At 54.0% G+C, this 22,488-nt stretch overlaps 1 protein-coding gene across 1 annotated transcript; it reads right to left on the bottom strand.

Moving 5' to 3' along the window:
• Positions 1 to 221: 221 nt before the first annotated feature.
• Positions 222 to 21,737, bottom strand: syt3 (synaptotagmin III). The gene is given in 14 exon segments (XM_057014617.1): positions 222 to 2,627; positions 3,015 to 3,108; positions 3,975 to 4,104; positions 5,236 to 5,407; positions 6,386 to 6,506; positions 7,070 to 7,288; positions 9,208 to 9,334; positions 11,198 to 11,371; positions 12,049 to 12,157; positions 13,271 to 13,399; positions 13,402 to 13,647; positions 15,751 to 16,123; positions 16,984 to 17,274; positions 21,489 to 21,737. Coding segments are annotated over 11 exon segments (1,668 nt in total). The 5' UTR covers positions 15,902 to 16,123; positions 16,984 to 17,274; positions 21,489 to 21,737; the 3' UTR covers positions 222 to 2,627; positions 3,015 to 3,018.
• Between the last annotated feature and the right edge of the window lie 751 nt (positions 21,738 to 22,488).

The raw sequence follows: 22,488 nt of genomic DNA, 5'->3' as shown, positions 1-22,488 counted from the left end.
CCTGCGTCAAATATAGAGCCTGTACGTTTTATTTATAGCCGAGTGCCCGGGGTGTGTGACAGTGCTTCACCATCAACCAGCCGGGCCAGCCACACCTCCCCCCATACGGGATGCATGGGAATAACAGCTTTGATTTTAAAGTGACATGGAACAATCCCATCGGAACAATTTCATTTGGAATGGAGAAAACTCTGTGGAGTGGATGAAAGGAGGTGGCGTGCTGGATGATACATATCCTTTATTTCGTTATCAGCGTCAGCCACACTCTTCTGTACACACTCACTGATCCTGCGACCTGGTACAGCCGTCCTGACGGAGCCCCTCACTCAAAGTCTCAGCTCCAACCAATAAAAAATAAAACTCTTGAATAAATTATATGTAAAAAAAGAAAAGAAAAGGGCTTAAAGTCAGAAAGAATACCGATCCAAGAAAGATTAATACAGCATAAACAATGTTATTCCACCATCATTGATGCCAGGTCTCCATCTGGGCGTCATTAGTAGTTTTAGTATCAAGTTCATTGTCAGGTTTGCTTAAAGCATCATTTATATACTTTTATCATTGCATCAGGTTGACATCATTCATGTTAATATAAGCATGCAAACATGTCCCCCCCCCATGACCATTCAGACCTGCACAAACACGAGAAGACAGAGAAGAAGAGGACTGGGGGAGGTTGATGCAGGAAGGACAAGATGGCAGGGAGGAGGAAATGAATGGGGGGGGGGGGTAAGAAGACAGCAACGTAGGGAGGCAGCTGGAGCTGGAGACGAATGGACACATGTTGGACCCCCTGAAACACCCCCCCCCCCCAGACAGTGGGGACGTAGCAGCTGCTGAGGCGTTTGTGAGGTTACAGTCGTAGCAGAGGCGCCTTCCTGGGCGTCGGCTCACTCGGGTGCTGCCCCCCCCCCCCAATACAGCCCCTCCAGGACTGGTTTTTGACACTTCTATATATTTTTCTTTTCTTAGTTACAGTGAGGTGTTTGTTAAAGGACGTCTGCTCTGACTGGTCGGATTTAAGGAAAAGAGGAGGAGCCTGGATAAGAGGACAGGTGGGAGTTTCATCCACGGTCGGGATCCCTGGAGAGGCTGCAGAAGGTCGGGACCCGCGGGTCAGCACAACCGGGTCCACTGTTTCATATTCCATCTGGTTTCACCCCCCCATTTTTGGACACACAGTACACAAAATACTGGAAGAAGTACACGATCAACACAGTCACGTACGTACATCAGGCAAAGGGTCAGAGAGGAGAGGAGGGTCCGATGACGGACAGCTGGGACGACGCAGACCACACAGACTAATGCCTATGGCAGCGCAATGAGGCACGTACAGCATAGCACACACACACACACACACACACACACACACACACACACACACACAAAATGGCTCCTCAAGACACACAGGACAGGAAACAGACCAACACAGGGGGTCTGTGGGATGCTGGGATTTCGGAGAAGGAGGCAGGCGAGACAGAAACAAACCACGCACGAGGTCACGTCGACGCACAGGCGAACGCACACACGGGTACAAAACAAACACACCCACAAACACAGAAACACGCAGTAGTAAAAGCAACACGGACGTCGGCGTCTTCCTCCTCGCGGGTCTTTCCTCAGTCCGACGCGGGACGACGACCTCTTGCGAAAAAAGGAAATGCTAGAAAAATAAAGCCGTGACATGAGCCGTCCAGCCAGGCCGGGGCTGGTCCCGTCTGAAACGCTGGCTCCGCCTCCGCCGCCACGTCCTCAGGTTTCACTCAAGTCTGCTGAGGACGAGCAGGCGGTCCCTGTCTCCGCCACCGCAGACGGACGCGGCGGGAAAAGCCTCGTTTTCCGGTGAGAAAACTCAAGTCGTGTCGCGCAAACGATGGAGGAATGTAAAAACTGGTGGGCGCCGTTACAAAAAGCATGAAGAAGAGGGACACTAACATGCTCAAACCAGTGAAAACGTCCTCCTGCGCCGCTCCTCTGACATCAATAAAGATCGCGTTTGTCATCTTTCCGTGACAAAGCGGAAAAACGGGCCCGGCGAGGCGCCCGCATAGACTCCAGCTGGGACGTGCAGTCCTGGCGAGGACCGCAGCGGACGGCGTCCACTGTACGCCAACGCTGCAGAGACAGATATGGACACCGTGGTTTGTCTTCTTCTATCCTCTGTACATGGGCGCCAAGTTCCAGGATGGCTTTTCTTTTTTTTTTGTCCTTTTTTTTTGATCCAGACAGAAAAGTTTACCACATCACGCCCCTCCTAGATGAAATACTACACTAATCTGACGCACACATCAACCACGCACTGACTACAACCTGTGTGTATTCCCGTGTATGTCTCTTCTCCTGCCAGGTTCCAAATTTACAACAGATATCAGTCCCGCTGCGCCGTTAGCTTCCCGCCTGTTTGCAAATGCGTAGCCCGATGCTAAAACCGTAGCTCCTGATGGATTTTCCCTTTTTTTTTCTTTCTCCTCCTCTGGGTGAGCGAGGACAGCGCAGGGCTTTTGAAGGACTCATTAGCGGTTGGACACTAGCAGCGTCTCCACGTCTCTCTTTCTTTGATGGAGAGAATTATTCACAGATGAGAGGAAAGGAAGGAAAAAGTCTGGAGCCGGAGAGATGACGGTGACCTGAGGAAAGATGGGATGGGGGAGGCAGATTAAGCTCGGGGGCGACAGTGGGAGGGCTGAGAGAATATATAAACAGTATGCAGAAGTGTAATTCTGGGGGGGGGGAGGAGGGGAGATGCATTACATAAGCCAGAACATCTAGATTATACAGATGCTTGTGCCTGGCAGCCTGGGCTGCTGACAGCTCCACAGCCTCCGCTTTATCACACACTCACAGTCGGGTCGTGCTTTTAAAGCTCGGACGCTCGCTGCGCACATCTGAGTGGAGATGCTGCCGCACGCCGCGGATTCCCGACGCAGCGGCCGCCTCTTTATCAAAGGGGGACGGGAATCCGCTGTTTACGATAGCGGATAAGGAGAGGGGGAGAAAACGTGGGAAGGACTCACGGTTTTAATCGGAGTGAGGACTGTCGACCACGATGTGCGGCTTCGGAGATGACGCCGTCTCACTCTTTGACACGAACGTCCCGATCGCTTTTTCCTGCAGGGAGGAGCAGCTTCAGTACTTCAAAACACTTTACAATCACATTACAAAATATTCATGGACGTTATACGCTCACGCCTGTTAGATGCTAGCTCAGTAGCCAGCAGCTATGGGCCAGTCAGGCAGCTCCTTTGCATTATATTACAGTTTCCACGCATTTTTTCCCCGCTTAGATATGTTTTCTTTGTTTTTTCTTTTTTAGCTGTTGTCGCTAGTTACCGCAGAAACCGGCTTTGATCTTCTGCGATTCCTTGTTTTTCTTCCAAAAGCGGATAGAAAGACTTGTGTACCTTCAGGAATTTCTGGAAACTATGCTGATTTTCTAACTATGTTTAGGAATGAATAAACCAGCTGAGATTAATAAGAAGGAAAACAGGAAGTTTGAGGCTTTTAGGGGTTTTCATTGATCAACGCCACCTGTTTAATTTTGACCAATTCAAACATTTTTGGGAAAAGACCAAAAAGAAAACTCCATTTAAAGGGGGTGTTTTCTTAAATGGTTTAGTCTGTCAAATTTCTCTTTTTTCTTCTAATCATATCTCATTAAACCATGTTTCGCACCCCCGCGCTGGCAAAAATCCCCCCTCATGAGCGGAACATTCACCCCCCCGGAGTGAGTGGCTTTCAAAGACATTTATTCTATAACGCATTTTACAAATGGGACCATCGGTGCGGCCGACTTCCTGTGACCGACATCACTTCCTGTGTTTCTGCTAGTTTAATGCTAACGCACTGCGACCGGACCCCTGCTGCGCGTCTATAATCGTCCCTGCTGCAGCTAAAGGAGCAGAAGTCAACACATGAGATGAGGTCATGCACATGTTACAGTCACGCTGTCGCACACACGGTCACGTGCACGTCACCTCCACCAGCTGATGCCAGTGCTCTATTGGTTTGCGCGGATTCCCCAGCATGGCTGTCCAGTGCTCCCTTCCCGGGCCTTCGGCGTCGCTACCCACACGACACATCCCGATTACCTCGTTATGACCGATGCTGACAGGGGGTGAAGGAAGAGGGGGGAATCGGGAGAGAGAGAGAGGGAGGAGGGGAGAGAGAGGAGAGGAGAGAGGAGGAGAGAGAGGGAGGAGGGAGAGAGGGAGAGAGGAGGAGAGGGAGAGGAGAGGAGAGAGAGAGGAGAGAGGAAGAGAGGAGGAGAGAGGGAGAGAGGAGGAGAGAGAGGGAGAGAGAGGAGAGAGGAGGAGAGAGGGAGAGGGAGGAGAGAGGGAGAGAGGAGAGAGGAGAGAGGGAGAGGAGAGGAGAGAGGAGGAGAGAGGGAGAGAGAGGAGGAGAGAGAGGAGAGAGAGGTAGGGAGAGGGAGAGAGGGAGAGAGGGAGAGAGGGAGAGAGAGAGAGGAGAGAGGAGAGAGAGATGAGAGAGGAGAGAGAGGGAGAGAGAGAGGAGGAGAGGAGAGGAGAGAGGAGAGGAGGAGAGAGAGGGAAGAGGAGAGAGAGGGAGAGAGGAGAGAGAGAGAGAGAGAGGAGAGAGAGGAGAGGAGACTGTAGTAAAAAGTGTTGCAGTGATCAACCTTGACAACAGTATCTGTGGAAGGATGCTGAATAGGAGATAGTAGACTCACAGGGGGCCACTTAAAAGCTGGAAGACAGTGGGGAGGGGCCACAAGGACAGGTGTACAAAAGGCTCCATAATAGAGAGTGTGTATGCGTGTGTGTGTGTGTGTGTGTGTGTGTGTGTGTGCACCAGCGGCTCAAACAGCCAAGTGTTGCCGAGAGCGGCCGACAAACGCTGGCAGGGCTGCGCCTCCCTCATTAGCATAGCGCATGCCTATTCATGAGGGGGGGGGGGGGGGCACGCGTCCACCTGGAGGCTCATTGTGTTCAACACGGTCGCAGCGCCGTCAGAACAGCAAACATGACACTGCGTCAGCCGGCACATTACATGGTTCACACACACACACACACATCCAGGCCCCTGAACGTGCCCCCCCCCCAACCCAAACAAATTAATTAGGAGCAGAATTATACAGAAATAAAGGAAATAATGAGTTAAAGTCAATGTCAAGGTCAAAGGATTAATTGGTACACAACATGATTCTATTTATATACCCCCCTCCCCCCAGGACAGCCCCCTCCCCCCAGGACAGCCCCCCCCCCCCCCCCCCCTTACCAGTCGTAGTCCATCACGGCGATGACGATGCAGACGCTCTCGATGTTTTCGTTGGGGATGTCAAACACCAGCGCTTCGTTGTAGGTGGGGTTCAGCGTGTTCTTCTTGATGGACGTCTTCCTCTTTTTTAGCCGCCGGCCGTCACAGACCAGAGACGCCTTCACGTAGGGGTCTGTGGGGGGGGGGGGGGTGGCAGGAGAAGAGGGGCAGCAGAGAGGAGCAGATCAGCGAGGGGGGGGGGGGGGGGGGTTGTTACGCTCACAGGTGCCCGCGTCTCTAAAGGAGTCACCTTGGAAAAGCAGGATTAGCGACACAACAGGAGCCGAATCACCTCGGTTATCTGTTCCCCAGGAGAACGCGCCGCACTGTTCAATCACCGTGGCGACGGCAGCCATTAAGGCCTTCAGTGTGGGCGGGGCCAGGCGAGTGCGGGGGAAAACGCTGCTTTTATGTCCCCGGAAGAGCGCGTAAACCTGCATTTTTACGCTCTTTCGCAGCAGATTAACGAAGCGGCGCCGCCGTTCCTGCCTCTGATTGTGTTTGGAACAAACTTCGGCTCTTCGGGGAGCGGAAATATCGTATAGAAGCTGTGGAAAACGGCGCTTTAAATGTCTCTGGCGTTTTTTGAAAGGAGTGATTCAGGTTTATTCACTTCTCTTTAGTTTACCTGCGCGCACCTTCGCCCCCATGGAGGCGGGAAACGGATTTACAATGTTTCTCTACTTCTTTTTCTTGAAGGAACAAAAAAAAGAAACCTGAGCACAATTAAAAGGTGTTTTGTTCTTTTCTTTTCCGTCCTGCTCGCCCGGCGTCTTCGGGGCAGATCCAGCCTCACCTGCCTGGTCTACAAATGAGGCGCGCTCAGGTGCATCGCTGCGCACGGACGTCTCCGGGGAGCAGAACGCAACAGAAGCCTCAAGTGGAAAAAGGCTTTATTTAAAGGGCGGGAACCTCACCGGCTGAGATCAAAGGAAATATACCAAAATATTCCTGTAGGTTCCCATCAGCTACGTTTGTTACCCCGAGCAACAACCTTCCTCAGCCCCAGGGGCAGCAAGGATCCCCGCTGGATTCACATCCTGTGTGTGTGTGTGTGTGTGTGTGTGTGTGTGTGTGTGTGTCTGCGTGTGTGTGTGTGACCATCCGTTACCTGAAAAGCCAGTCAGGTCCATGGCTTTGAGGTTGGTGGCCTTGATGATGGTAACAGTGAGCCTGCCTGCAGTCGGCAGGTAACACAGTGAGAAATTAAGCTCCCCGAGATCAGCCTTCTCCTGCAGGACACACACACACACACACACACACACACACACACACACACACACACACACATACAGACACTGACATCAGAAACAGCCACGACAGCGTGATCACATGATTCCAGAGTAAGATCTATAAAAAAGAGACACCCGCCCAGGAGCGGGGAAAGCGGCGTGCGTGAGTGACGGCGTGCGTCCTAATGTGGACGGGCAGAGCGTCTCACACGGGGAAGAGGCGCCGTCTTTGCAAATGAATCGTGTGCCAATCAGCCTGAGCGCTGAGCAGAGGCGACGCCCCCCCCCCCCCGGGCGTTACTTCCGTACGAGCGTCCCCTCCGCTGATCTTCTGGCTGCCCGTGGCCTCCAATGACGGGAGCCGGACTCAGGTCGCGCGGCAGCACCGCGGCTAATCAATATCGCTCCGACCCAAACACTGGAATACGGGAGGACACTGAAGTCCGGCTCATCAACAGCCAATCAGCACGGCGGGAATGCCGGGGGGGAGGGGCTAACGCTGTCACCTCCAGGTAGAGATACTGGTGGCAGTGAGGTCATCGCCCGGGAGCGGCGTTCCTTACCGCGGTTCCCTCCACGATGTCCCTCCAGATGGGCTTGTCCCCGCTGCCCTCGCTGAAGTCCAGCAGGTTGTCCACCACCACCTGTCCGATCAGGTCGTGCCGGGAGAACCGGTCGAAGTCGTAGACGGAGAAGTGCAGCTTCCTGGAGTGCAGCTCGTTGAGCGGCACGCCGAACTGGAAGGTCTCGTTGAAGACCGGGTTGAGGGTCTTCCTGTGGACCTGGAGCGGAGAGATTACGCAAGAGGGTCGAGACAAGAGCGTTCACGGGGCCCCCGCAGCCCAGACCGGCGCTAGAATCACGCCGCCACAGAACCAGCTCAGCGGTACCGGTCAGGCTGGGCTGGGCGGCAGGTGTGAGCCTCCACCTGGTCTGACTGCACCCGCACAGGAAGCTGCTCTGCAGGACCAAACCGCCGTTGAAGCTATTTGGGCTTAAATTAATGTTTTGGCCAACATCGTTTTCTCTTTTGTCCAATAAACCTCTAATTCACAAACCCGTCTCCTGCTCCTGCCCCCCCCCGGTCCCTGTCTGAGCACCATTAAGTGCCCTTATTACTGCCCTTATTACCGCCCTTATTACCGCTGTAATTACCAGCTCCTGACCCGGCGTCCCCTGGGACACAGGAGCCAGCAGCCGGTTCAGAAACTGGGGCCATTTCTGCAAATCTGCTTATGAAATATTCATTTTAACTGTTCGTTTTATTATCTTTGCAACACAGAAGCGTCTGTGTGCGCCTTCTGAGGCGTGTTGCTCCTGTGTGTGACGCTCCTGTGTGACGCTCTTGTATGTGACGCTCCTGTACGTGACGCTCTGTGTGGTGACGCTCCTGTGTGTGACGCTCCTGTGTGTGACGCTCCTGTGTGTGACGCTCCTGTACGTGACGCTCCTGTACGTGACGCTCCTGTACGTGACGCTCCTGTGTGTGACGCTCCTGTGTGTGACGCTCCTGTGTGGAACGCTCCTGTACGTGACGCTCCTGTATGTGACGCTCCTGTATGTGACGCTCCTGTGTGTGTGACGCTCCTGTGTGTGACGCTCCTGTGTGTGACGCTCCTGTACGTGAGGCTCCTGTGTGTGACGCTCCTGTGTGTGACGCTCCTGTATGTGACGCTCCTGTGTGTGACGCTCCTGTACGTGACGCTCCTGTGTGTGACGCTCCTGTACGTGACGCTCCTGTACGTGACGCTCCTGTACGTGACGCTCCTGTGTGTGGCGCTCCTGTACGTGACGCTCCTGTACGTGACGCTCCTGTGTGTGACGCTCCTGTGTGTGACGCTCCTGTGTGTGGCGCTCCTGTGTGTGGTGCTCCTTTGTGTGACGCTCCTGTATGCGTGCTGTTACTGTCTGACTGATCACGCTAACGCTAACGCTAACGCAGCCTGGAAAGGCTGTAATTTTCCCATCAGCAGCCTTTTGTCCTCCGTTTTTAGATGCTGTGTGTGACATTCAGTAAAAGGACTTTTGTGGCTCCGGTTTATCAACACTTGCGGTTCCCTCGTTAGCCTTGGATTATGACGGAGATTAAAGCTTTTGGAGACAAAGCCCGGAGCTGGAGAGCCTCCTCATCGGCTGACACCTCTGGCTCATCCCGGAGCCGCTGAAAGGGATGAAAATGCCGCGGAACAGGAGCGGCACAAAACCGCGCATGCTAACGAGGCCGCGCTCGCGAGGAAACAATGGCGCATCAGAGCGCCATTGTGAGGAGGACCGACTCTCCAGGAGGAGTGGCGCTCTCGTGACGCCGCGGCGGCGGGGAAAATAAATCACACCAATTCTCTGAATGAGACCACAGAACCGGCCCGGCCCAGAAACCCCCCCCCAGCCTCCAACAGCCCATTCTCCTGAATAAATGATGCCCCCGATGAGATGAGGGGACATTAGCGACGGCGTAACGATGCAGCAGGAAACGGAGCCGATGATGATTACGGCCGCTTGTTTGTGCAGAACGTCCTGACTGCAGAACCGGGTCAAAGCGCACCAATATTTTTTGGACCTGGAGCAGAAATTGGCACCAGAGGGGAGAACCGACAGAACCTTTTATCTAGGCTGTCCGGGAGCTGCTGGAGGAGCCGGGACGTTGCGGATCGGACCCAGGGTTTGAAAATGCCGCGTCATCCGGCGTTGATGAAGGACTCACCTTGGTCTGGAACTTCTTCTTCCTGTCAGGCAGCAGGTAGATCTTCACGTACGGGTCGGAGAATCCGTTGGCGTCCTTCGCCGGCAGGTCCAGAGCCTTCAGGATCTTCACCACCAGCTGCTCCGTGCTGAGGAGTCAGACGGGACAGAAATATGGGTCAGAGTTTTCCCACATTCCCACATTTAGCTGATCGGGACCGGGACTGCACACACACACACACACACACACCACACACACACACACACACACACACAGAGCCAAATAATCAGGAATGAGGTAAAATGCGCCCAATTTATGGCGGAAACGCTGCGTCCGGGCTCGTGCCTGCATGGCTGCGTCCGTGTTTACTGCATATTTAATTAGCGGATGTAAATGAAGCCGGCTCGGGGCCTTTAATCACCCCTCGTTAGGCTGCGTCTCTCTGCGTTAACCAAGGTGTCAGCACTTCATTAGCGGCGTTAGCGCAGCAGCGTGCACTTCCAGGCCCGGCAAAGCCAGACGGGGGCAAATGGCAGCGGTGGCCCGGCTGTCTGGCCCCCGAACGTGCACATTGACGGCCCGCGCACGTGTTTACCTACGAATCGCATCTAATTAGAGCAGTCGGACACGAGCACGGAGGAAATTCTGTTCCCATTCCAGCCAGATAAACTGGTTCAAGTACAAATGTGGCAGGAAATTATGGGAACCGCGGTGAAGCCGACAGGATTCCCGCCCTCCTCCCCAACACGTGCGCCTCGTTAAAGCTGCGCACGTGAGCTGAAACCAGGTTTGCACACGCGCATACACACCTGTTACCGTCAGAGGAAAGGGCAGAATCACCGCCGTCTCCCTGGCAGCCCGGGCGCGAGCTGCTATTCCCACAGTGGGAATGTGTCAGTGTTTAATGGGATCGTCAATAGGAAGGCCGTTCCCGGAGGATTCCCAGCCAGATTGACATCGTTGTTCTGACTGTTACAATCCAACCCGGCAGTCTCGCACGTCGTCGCGCCCGTTTTGCCGGCGCTCCGGAAGCGCGGCTCCTTTTCTGGTAATTAATTCCTAAACCGGCTCGTTCCACCTCGTCTTTACCTTAAACAAGCGCTCCGGCGCCACGACGGGCCGACGTAAATTATCCGGAGTCTTTTATGGTTTTCATCATTAACCTCGCAGGCGCTGCAGCTCCTCAGCGAATTCCCTGAGAGTCCAGCTGTAACAAAGCCCGGGGTTATTATGGGTTGGCGGGAGCGGCTGTTTAAAGTGGCTCACGCTATATATAATTCATGAGCGAAACGCTCCTTTTCTGGCCATCAGCACTTTCGCCCCGTTGTGATGCTCGTGCACGTGGGGTCAGGCTACTGCCTGGACAACCGTGCACACGTGCACACGCCCACCAATTCCACGCTGCAGAAGCTGAGTTGTACCCAGCATCAAACGGTTCTTCAAGGGGCTTCTCTTGAATTCACCACTCAAAATCCTGAATTCCTCCGTTCGAGCAGGCATTTCTGTCGTCATGGTAACGACGCGGTGCCACTCTTCCCCCCTCGACCGATCGTGACTGTTCATTTTTGATATCGGGTGCTTGTTTCTTCCGCTGCGAACTGTACCCCTGCTTTGTGGCTGGTTGCCATGGTGATGCGGGAAATCACTGCGATGTCAGTCAGACACCAAACCAGGTCGGTCTTTGTATGTGGCTCTTTGTCACGTCGTGGGGGGGGGCGTTATCGTTAAATGCTGAATTCATCAGGAGAACAGGCGGAAGAGGGAGGGAAACTTTCCCACAGTGTTCGTACAAGATCGACCCGAATCAGGGCGCGGAACCAAGGAGACTGAAATCCCGGTATTCCCGTTCCCTGTTAGCGTTAATGAGCAAACATTAGCATGTTCAGAATGTCAATGATACACATGATTAGCATGCACGGTAAACATCGTTTGCATGAAGATCCCCATGAATCTACTGGCACATCCGGAGACAGGAGCCCTGCTTCCAAAAGGACCAGATTTGAGGACTTACTTGAAGGCGTAGCGCAGCAGGAAGCTGATCTTGCCACAGTTGTCGCCCTGTTTGCCTTCGCCCTGATCCCCCTTGGGTCTGTAGAGCTCCGGTTTAATCTGGCCAATGCAGGTCACCTGCTCCTTCTCCTCGTGGAAATCAGGGCTGGAGAGCTGGTGAGTCATGGGTTTGGCCCTAAACACAGCACACGCGCTTAAACACCGAGGAAAAGATACGCAACAGTGCGACAGGAGCTTAATCCCTGATGTAAAAGAGTTCCGACCCCCTTTTACACAGCTCATAATTGATGTAACGCCAGATTTTAGCAGTGAAGAACAACCAAAATGTTCCGACACACTTTGGTCCCCGTTCTGTCTGTTGTTTGCTTACACTGAGCGTCTGTTAGCAGGGTGAAGCTAAAGCTAACTGAGCGATTTTGTTGTCCCCGCCCAGGACGTTGTCTCGGTGATGTCTGTCACGTCCGACAATTCCCGTTTTGATTGTTCCGAGTCCGAACGGGATGAAACTGCAAACGACTTTAGCGCGGAGAATCGATTCCGTCGCCAGTCGGCGCCACATTCCGGCGCACTCGATGCCGTCTCGGAGGTGAAGTGGCGTGACAATCGGACGCTTTGTCTACGACGTTCCAGCTGTTGAATATTGATCGAAAAGGAAGGAAGGCGGCCGAAACTTGGGATTTCTACAGATTTGTATGTTCTGAGGCACCGACGGGCCCGAACATCTCCGGGATTCAATCCTGCTTCATCCGAACTTCCCACCCCAGAAATCCAGATGTTAATCGTTCACCGAGCAGCAACGGAGTGAGCGAGGAACCTCCCCCGTCACTTCCTGGTTCCGCCAGTCACACTCACCTGGCGGTGACCTGCTGCTGGGAGTGGGCGTTGGGCAGGTCTTTATGGGGGTGGGCCCCCACCTCCGAGTTGGGGACGTCTGGAGACGTCTGACTCAGCTTCAGCGTTCCTGAAGGGGCCGAGAAAATAAAGAGAAAACGATGAGTCACGGGCGGCTCCTGCCGGTCCCGGTCTGGACGACGGCCGGGAAAGAAATGTTTGAACAATGGTTCGGGCCCGGATCATCGATCATATTGATTGCGTAATTTATGAGAGGGGAAGGAAAGAGCCGACGTATTAACGGAGCACAAAGGAGAACAGTGGAGGTATGAGAGGAAGTCTGTCCCACCAGACGCACAACACAGCCAGCAAACATTAGGCTATAAATAATCACCAACCACCTGACAACAACCACAACAGCACCACAAAACCTCAGACCTCAGGCCCGCCGTCACTTTATCACCGTCTTTTTGTGGACGCGCCCGGTTATCCGGCTTCCTGTCGGGCTGAAACGGACGATTTAACAAACCCACAGTCGTGACTCGGAGCAACTTTTAATGGGTTCTCCTATTACGCCTGAAATTACAGCCGTTATTTTTGGCCTTTAAAGGCAGCGCAAGCTGCTCGCCGTCGTGACAACGCTCGCATTAGCCGCCGCCGGATCGCTACTCGCTAGCTTCGCTGAGACTTATTGCTACGTCTTGTTTCGTTTTTTTGTTTTTTTTGTGGGGGGTTTTTTCACGGCACATTTGGCGTTCGCTTCAGCGTGCGCCTCAGCGGGCGGGCATCTGTCTCCCGACACGCTGCGGCGAGGCGCCATCGTGGCGAAGGTGAGCAGCGAGAGAGAGGAAGCGGCAGCTGCGGAACCCAGAAACGGAAAAAAAAACCAGGTATCGCTTCGGTGAAATTGTTATTTTGTTGACCTCCTGTAATATTAAATCAGAATTCGGGCTTGTTATTGTAGCCAAATAGAAACATTCCTGTAAAATCTCTCGCACCAGAGGTTAGTCTCAATTAACCCTTAATTATAATAAGCCTGTAATTTGTGGTAATTGCAGCTCTAAATGTTCCGACTCCGTTTTATTAGAAACTCCGACTGAAAGAGGAAAAGTATTAATCTAAGGTGGCTCCTCAAGCTGTCCAGTAATGGCCGACGTTCATCACAGTGTCACCGCGGTGAAATGTGTGTTTAACCCCGTCAAATGGAGGCGTTATTATGGGATGGATTACATGAGCCTCTCACCGGCATTGTTGGGGTAGGTGTCCATGTCCAGGTAGGACGGCTCCTGGGTCTCGTGCGGACCTCCCACCACACCTCCTCCCTCCCCTCTCTCCAGCCCCACCAGGTCAGAGAAGTGGGGGTGGTGCTGGCCAGGGAGGGGTAGAGCGACGAGGAGGAGTGGCCTTCCTTCCGCTGCATCAGCGGCGGCAACAGCGAGCCGCCGCCGAGGCCTCCGACGCCGGCGCTCCCGGGCAGCAGCCCGGACGTGAGGCTCAGGCCGCCGCCTTCCTTGTCCCGCCATGGCAACCAGCAGAGCTTCCAGGAGACGAAGAGCGAGACGGAGAGGAGGACGATGCCGCAGAAGGTGACGATGACGGACAGCAGGCTGACGGAGATCTCTGCGGGAGGGGAGAAACGGGAAGGTCGGGGGTTGGTAGCACAACACCGTGACGCGGCAGCAGAGGGTCGCCCGGCGTTTCCTCGCCGCTGTTAACGCTCTAATCTGTCAGGGAAGGATCGTGTCTGCGGGGTGTGTGTGTGTGTGTGTGTGTGTGGTGTGTGTGTGCGCGTGTGTGTGTGTGGGTGTCGGATAGAGGGTGACTCATCTGTATGAAGCACTGAATGAAAGGAAGAGCAGCAGAGTAGCCGACAGCAACAACCACCACGAAGAGCTCCAGATATACAGTCTCATCATTAGGTCAAACTGAAAGTATCTGATACCGGGAGACTCCACTTCCTGCCCCCCCCCATGCACTTCCTGCCCCCCCGTCCACCAACAACTAAAGGCAGAATTGAAGAAGGAGAGGATTTTAAAGTCAGAGGTCTGAGATTAAACTGGAGAACTGAGCCCTTTGGAGGCTGTAAACATCCTGTTTTCATTTCTGCTGGAACCAAAGGACCAATCAGAGCCCAAACTGTCCCGGAGCCCCTGAACATGAATATTCAGCATCTGTAGAGGGAGAAGAGTCGCTACAGAAGCGTGAAGCTTTCCCCCACCTCCACCAACACAGCACAGCAATGTTCCTGTTATCGGAGCAGAACCTCACCAATCAGGAGCTTCCTGTCCGCAGGAGACCCGTCGCGGTTCACGTCGGACCCCCAATGGACCACAACTGTCGGGCCAAGATTGTGAAAGGCAGGAGAAGATTTAAGGTCCGAACCAGTTTTACACAACGGTTCTAAAAGTACGACTCAGTATAAACAGTCCACGTGCTCTCTGTCCCACTAGCACCAGTTTATTCAGCATCTGGGTCCCAGTACAACCAAACCATCTGTCCCAGTAGAACCAAACCATCTGTCCCAGTAGAACCAGGGACGAGCCGGGTGAGCGAGGAGAGAGGGAGAACACGGAGGTGAAACTCGAGTGGTGGGATGATGGCGAGAGGATAAAATGGACTGATGAAGGCGACTGGAGCGAGAGGAGAAATGATCCGAGCCCCCGAGCGGCCGGCGGGTCAGCGCCGACAGCCAGAGGGCCCAAAACGGATCGGTGCAAATGCCGAAACAGACAAATAAGCTGACTGGGTTTATCCTCCGTTTCATTTCCTCGGAGGAAAGACGGGGAGGAGGAGGGCAGATGAAGTCGGGGTCGCCGCGCGTGAACGCGGTCGGCGTGATGGAGGAAAACAATCTAGCAATGATTTAGACCTGCGGAGGGGACGGCTTCATGGACGGGAAAGGTTAAGGTATTGATCCGGGTGGGGGGGGGACAAAGCCGGGAGGCAGAGAAGGTTCTGTAGTTAGATCAGAGAAGGATGTGATCAAACCAGCATCGCCACGGTAACCAGTGTGTCTGCTACCTCATCATCTAAATTTCCCATTAGGCGAAAGTTACACGTATTTGATAGAATGTAGCACAGCACTGGGGTTGCTAACGCTAACCATGCTAAGGTGGGCGCGTGAGCACCGTCGGAGGGGCCGAGACGTCCCGTCAATCAGCGGCGGACGCAAACCCGGCGGGAGCCGCACGCGCGGCCCCCACATCAAACACATCTCGGATGCTTAGACAAGCTCTTCGCTGACAGCTCTCGCCGGTTGCGTCCCGGGAGACTTCTGTCGGCACGCGCGGAACAAAAAAAAAACAAAACAAAAAAAACCGCGGCTGGTGAGCGAGCGACGCCTGAAAACGGCGGCGTGACATTTCTTCGCGGTGCCGAGCTCCCGAAGGAACACGCTCGCCGATCCGAGCTAATCTACGATGAGCCGCTGATATCCGCCCTAATCTGCATAAGAGATCAAACAACAGACACGATCCTCCGCAGTGCACGTGAGGCACCTGCAGCCTGCGCGCACGACCATAAAAAATCATTATTTTCCACATTTCTTATTCAGCGGACTGAAAACAAAGGGGGCCGACTCATAAATACCGTAACCTTTTCCCTTCTTTGGCATTAATATTTCACGACTCGCCTCTCTGAACGCGCAGTAACGACCCTCGTTCACGAGCGCGTCCGGCGCCGGAGGTGTGGGATTCGAACCCGCGCGGGCAGGCGGGTCCTCACCTGTGTCCAGCTGCCTGTTGCGGCCCCTCAGCAGGTAGCTGAACTCCTGGCAGCGCTCGCTCTGGCTGTAGCCTCTGGGGGAGTTGAAGCACAGCTCCTCCACCAGCTCCATCGCCTTCTTGCACACGTCTTCATCCCAGTCTCCCGACATCCTCCAATCCGCATCGCAGTCTCACCAGCAGTCTAAGCTAGCGACGGCACCGCCCTCGCCACCCTCGCCTGTTGGACGGCCCTCAGGTAAGCGGAGCCTCGGCCCGTCCACCTTTTAAAAGAGCTTGGGAAAAGAGGCGGGTGAAGCCGAGGGAGGGTCTCTGCAGGGTTCTGGATCACAGAGACCGGGCCGACGGGTCCATGTGAGAGTGTCTCGCCGACCCTGAGAGACAAAAGAGAGACCAACTGGAACCCGAACGTAGGAGCATAAAAGTGGACAAATGAAGTTTTGGCAGCTTGGTCACCTTAAGCATTAAGCTGGAGGGTTGGTGCCAATGCCATCAGCCTGGCCCTGATATATTATGGGCTGCACTGTTACATAACATTACTTTAGCAGACAGCGCGAAGAGCGATACTCTGCAAATGGCCTCATGTACGAAGCCAGACGTATTAATCTTGTTACGAGCTAAGATCCAGCTCAGTTTGGCCAAATTTACCCCGAAAAATTAACAGGCTGTGGAAAAAAGAATCCTTTTTTCTTTTAGCTCTTTTAGCTCCACCATAACCTCAGCTAACGTTAGCAGGAATTACTTTAAATTTGAATACACTCCACGGCTAACTGGGGATGTTTGGATTCGATTTGGGCGCTGGAGGTAAATCTGCTAAGCTTTACTGACATAATATTTCAGAATACTTTGAAGCCTTATTTTAGGTTCCTGTTGCGCGTCAATCAGCGTAACTCCAGATTAATTATGCTGCAGTTGTCGCGCAGGTCGCCTGATTCAATTCCGCGTGATCTCCTCAGGATGGAGTGAGCGGTTTGGTGTCCAGAACTGACCACTGGGTCAATTACCCTAAAATGTTTCCAAGCAAAACACTTGTTAGTGCAATTACAGAGTAATTTGGATAATTATGGGCTCTCTTGTCTCCGGCGCCTTAAACAAGAGTAAACAGCCTGACTGGCTCCCCTCTGCTTGTCATTATAAATTGGGGTTTAATTCAGATTATTCATCCTAGCTCCTTTGTTCGGGTCTCTTTGAAATGAATGCTGTGTTCTCTGTGTTTTGGTTGGGTTTTTTTTACCTCTACTGATCTTGACTCCTGATCTTCTGGGCCATGTTGACTCTGCAGTCCAGAACGGGGACGCTCTCTACATGTAAATCTTCCTTTTACAAAACAGTTTTGGCAGAGGAGCACAAAGTGGAGCCTGCGGCGGACGCACAACCTTTAGCTTGTTATTTCTCTGATGCTTTCCAAGACCAGAAAAGCCAGCCTGCAGACATGAGGCTTTTTAATCGTCTCGCTCCGGCACAAACGGTCCGAATGCGTGTGTTCCTGCAAGCGCTCCGGGACATCTGCATGGACTGGACTCACCTGGGAGACAAGAAGAAGCAATCAGGGGGACATACAAGACAGCGGCGAGTCAAATAAAGACAGGAAACACTAATCAGGGCAGGCGATTACATCCCATGTACGTCCCAGATGGGTCCAGACAGACCACGCCCCGTGTGGAACGCTCCTTTATTTTTTGAACTCATTCTGTCTAAAAAAAAAAAAAAGCAGGTCGGTGATAAAAGTGTGGCAGTCGGCGCCTCTCCAGGGATTCTGTCTGAGACGAACATATGTAAAGTTGTGTCTAATAATACAGATTCCAGGTGAGAACCAAAAAAAAACCCGCTCCTGTTTCTCAGGGAGGGAGTCGGAAGGAGGACTGAATATGGACCGTTTGATGCGTGTTGTCCTGCGGTGGACGCGGTGACACTTGCGTTGCGAAGAGGTCCTGGTGTGTCCATCTGTCTCACACCCGTCAATCAGCCCATCCCTCCGCTCCTTTCAATGGCCCGTTGGAGACAGAAACACATCCCGGCTCCCTCGTTCGTGTCTCTTCGGAGGGGCTGATAGTCTGTCAGTTGGACGAGAATCCAGGAAGAGACGAGTCTCTTTATCGGTCCATCACTGTTCGGTCTGTTGTAGCAAAGGATTCTGAGAAATTAGCAAGTCAAACCTTCCGTCCAGACCAGCAGCGAGTCCCCTTCCAAAACGCTCCCTCCCATTAAGATAGTAAATCTGTCAGAGGGACTTTAAACCCAAGGATATCTCAATCTGAGGAATTGCTGTCTGGCACAGATCTGGCCGGCTAAAACGCCAGCAAACGCATCAGGCCGGAGGAGCAGACGACGGATAAATGCGAGGCAGAGAGGGAGGAGAAGAAGAGAGACGCTGACATTAAATGGGTGGTGAGACAGATAAAGTGGTAGATGAATAAAACAGAGCAAAGGAGGGCTGGAAGGGATAAAATCGTTGGAAGCTGGCGGCAGGGTGACACAGCAATAATGCTAATCAAGGACTTGGGGATGCAATTCACTGTGAGCTAAATATTTACAGAGAGGCTCCTTCAGAGAGAAAAATGCCCTCGCACACATGGTGACGAATCAAGTGCACATTCCAGCTGGAGTCTACCAGCAACACTAACCCCCCCACCCCCACCCCCAGACGTCCCATTGACTGGTGCGCTAGCTGGGATCGATAATCTCAGGGAACAAATACGCCACAACACAGACTGGCCCACCAGTGAGGTCACTGTCCGATCGGACCGAGGAGACAGGACGGGCGAGGAAGGTCACGGGCTAATCAGAGATGGATCGCTGTCCAGGGGGGGGCTCATGGGAGGCGCTGGTCAATCAGTTCGTGAGATAAAGACTGGAGGGCAAAGGACAGACGACCAGGAAGTAACGAGCGGCTAAGCTGCACTGAACCACCATCGAGGGTGGGAGAGCCTCGGCTAAATCACCGTTTTTAACGACACAGTCCTTAAATCCTTCCTGGTCCTTGATCCAGCCTGGCTCTTGAATCAAGTGTGGACTTGAATTCTTTCTGGTCCTTAATCAAACCTTGTCCTCGAATCCACCCTGGCCCTTGATACAAGCCTGGACTTGAATCTACAGTGGTCCTCAAATATATCCCTATCCTTGGTCCAGCCTGGTTCTTGATCCATTCCGGTCCCTGAAACCATCCTGGCCTTCGATTCCATCCTGATCTTTGATCCATCCTGGTTCTTGAATCAAGCCTGGACCCAAATCCATCCTGTTCCTTTTACAAATCCAGTGTTGAGCACAACAGTTCCCAGTTCAAGCAAAACCAGCAAAATGCAGCAAAGAAGAATAACTGGTGACTTTTAGGGCACTTCTGTGCAAGAATACCCCAATTCATGATGATTCCTCGGAAAAGCAGAGAGGGAGAATAAATGAACTTGCCTGCTGTCAAATAAGAAAGGAGACATTAATGGGCAAGTGTCATAAAAAGCCGTCGGTTGGGACCGTCATGGTAGGTTTTCCAGGAAGAGCGTGACTGAAATCTGTACGTGAGATGCAGCTCCGAGGGATGAATCACTCACCTCGGCTGGGTTTGGGAATTACACAGATAAGCTTTTGAAAAGCTGCTGTCTGATGGAAGACGCGACCGACCTGCCATCAGATCCCCTGAACGTGAGACCGTCCCCTGAACGCGAGACCGTCCCCTGAACGCGAGACCGTCCCCTGAACGCGAGACCGTCCCCTGAACGTGAGAGACCGTCCCCTGAACGCGAGACCGTCACTGAACGTGAGACCGTCCCCTGAATGTGAGACCGTCCCCTGAACGTGAGACCGTCACTGAACGTGAGACCGTCCCCTGAAAGTGAGACCGTCCCCTGAACACGAGACCGTCCCCTGAACGTGAGACCGTCCCCTGAACGTGAGACCGTCCCCTGAACGTGAGACCGTCACTGAACGTGAGACCGTCCCCTGAACGTGAGACCGTCCCCTGAACGCGAGACCGTCCCCTGAACATGAGACCGTCACTGAACGTGAGACTGTCCCCTGAATGTGAGACCTTCCCCTGAACGTGAAACCGTCCCCTGAACGTGAGACCGTCCCCTGAACGTGAGACCGTCACTGAACGTGAGACCGTCCCCTGAACGTGAGACCGTCCCCTGAACGTGAGACCGTCCCCTGCCTCCAGGTCCAGACGGATCCGTATCATTTGCGGCAGTGGACGAGGCGGCGTTGGCTCGAGGGCTCGTCTCCTAACGGAGCGACGGGTCTAAGATCATATTTTCATGAAATGACGTTCAGTCGCCGCCTCGGCTCGTTAACGGGAGCGACGCTTCATCACTAAAACTGCCTTTATTAAAGGAAACCGACGCCTCGGTAATTGCTCCATTGAAGCCGTCAGAGCCTTTGTGTGTGAGGATATAATGTTCGACACTAATCCACTGGATAAACCTAACAGGATGTTTCAGTCACATCATCTTGGAAGTCAAAGCACCTGGAAGTCAAAGATAATTGAAACTCCAAGAAGTTTTTCCCAGCCTGACCTTCAGACCGGCCCGTCCACCCGTCCACCCATCCACCTGTCCAGGTTGTTGTGCCGGGCCTCCAGTCACCCTCAGCTCATCGGCCCTTCGGTCCGGACCGTGCCTGACTTGGACCCCTCCGCCGGAGCGGGAACACCCTCTGTGTTGTTTTGCATGGCACCCTTCCCAGGCCACAGCGGCGTCGGCCCGAGACGTTGGCATCATCGCCCCCCCCGACGGCCTGATGCACGGGGGTAAACAGTCATTGCTAACGCCGCGCGTCTCTCTCGGTTTGTCCTGCTTCAGGACGCCGCCATACAGGCCGTGGACCGAGCGTGAGGATATTAATGTCTATTGACTAGAGGTAATAGCTCTGCTGAGCCTCGGCCCTTGAGGTTGTTCCAATTTAGCCCATCCTATAATAGCTGCTGGACACCCTTTCAGCAAATAAATAACAGGGAGAGGGAGACAGCGGCGCTTAATATCTGCTCAGGACCATATATCTCTATAAACATGCAGTCGGACAGCAGGCAGCCACCATCTCCTGCTACCCCCACCTATTTCCAGCCCACATGCACACGTACGAGAGGCTGCAGCTCCGCCGAGCTTCCAGCCTCTGAATTATCCATAACAGGGCAGGAAATAGAGGAGCAAGTGGTCAGCCGGGAACCCTGGGATACTGGTGCTGCTCTTCCTGCTGCTCCATCAGCCGGTGGAGCTGCAGAGCGGGACCTATTTACAGACAGGGAGTGTACGCGCGCGCACGCGCGCGCAGACAAGCCCTGACTTCATTTTTCACCTCCTGCCATGTCAGAGCCGTTCGGTCAGCGTGTCTCTGGTTGCATTTCTGGTCCATTTGGATTCATTCCCTCTGATGGGAGGCCAGCGACCGGGGGAGGGGGAAGGGGGTGGTGGTGGGTGGGGGGTGGGAGGAGAGGGGCAGAATTACGCGCGTTCAACGCGAGTCAGCCCGTCTTTTCCGCGTCTCCGTCTGCTGCCGTCGTGCATCTGATGATGTAAAGTTGGAGCACCGTCGGCGGCCGAAGCGCAGCCTCGGTGCGGCTCCTGCAGCCTCTCCGTCGGGCGGGCGGCGGAACGCGGACGCGCAAATTCAACACATGAAATATTGATGGGAAAAACTGGCTCACGTGCCGCCAGATTGAGGACGCACGGATGCGGGACGGGATCGGGCTGCGAGGCGCCTCCCGCAGACGCCACGGAGCGAGCAGCGCATTCGAGGCGGATGCCCTCTTACCTTCTGGCGTCGCAGACACGCGAGCGCTCCTCGCGCCGGTCCACCAGCTTCTCCGGCTGTGGTGCTCAGATGCGACGCCTGGAAAGGGACAGTCCGCCCCCCCGCTCCGTCCACACCCCCCTCGGCTCCAGCGCTGCGAGACCAAACGAGCGAACCGGGACGGCAGACTGAGAGGGACAAATGACCAAAATGATACCTCTGCCCTCCCCTCTTTTCCTTCTCCCAGGTTCCTCTGGTCCTCTCTTATATTTTCCTCCCTCTCCTGGTGTTTTTTTCCCTCCTCTCTTTCACAACCCCCTCCCTCCTTCCCTCTCTCTCTCTCTCTCGCTCTTTTTCTCCTTTCTGTGCTCTGAATACTAATACCCTGCATGTACATCCTGGCCAGGGCTGCACACACCACACACACACACACACACACAGAAGGATGTGGGCTGTAAGTGTGTGTTATGGAATGGGGGGGGCGGCGTTGGGTGACTTGAAGAATTTCCATGCTGGAATCAGAGCTGTGATTAGATCGTGACCCCCCCGCTCCGGGATGCTGGTGGCGAGGCGGTGGCGAGGGGGTTAACGGTGGGGTAGGAACACATAAAGTGTTGCTCCTTTTTATGACAGCGTCCCTGAGATGAAAGGAGGAGGTGCAGGTGAGGATGGGGAGGAGGCGCGGCGGCGAGAGCCGAGGCTGGGGGGGCCGGCGTGTGCGAGCGAGCGAGCGAGGCCGTGATCTAGTTAGGAGGAGACGCCGTATTACCGGAGTCATGATTAGGTTGGGATGTTCCTGCAGGGCTCACAGCAGGACGGAGGAGCCACATTAAAACGTGTCCCTGTTTTATGGGAACGTCACGGAGGAACGAGGACGGGCGGACAGGCGCTCCATCACAGCGGCGTCCCTCAGGGAACCGTGTTCGAGCTCCTGGAGTTGCTCCTGTGGCAGCGAGGTCCGTAAAGGTGGAATCAAATGCGCGGCCGGGACTGATTCCGAACGGAATTCTGTCCTTCAGGT

The sequence above is a fragment of the Takifugu flavidus genome, chromosome 18 (assembly GCF_003711565.1).
Source record: "Takifugu flavidus isolate HTHZ2018 chromosome 18, ASM371156v2, whole genome shotgun sequence".
NCBI classification, from domain to species: Eukaryota; Metazoa; Chordata; class Actinopteri; order Tetraodontiformes; family Tetraodontidae; genus Takifugu; species Takifugu flavidus.
Note: the sequence above shows the minus strand (reverse complement) of the source record. Positions and strands in the feature narration are given on the sequence as shown.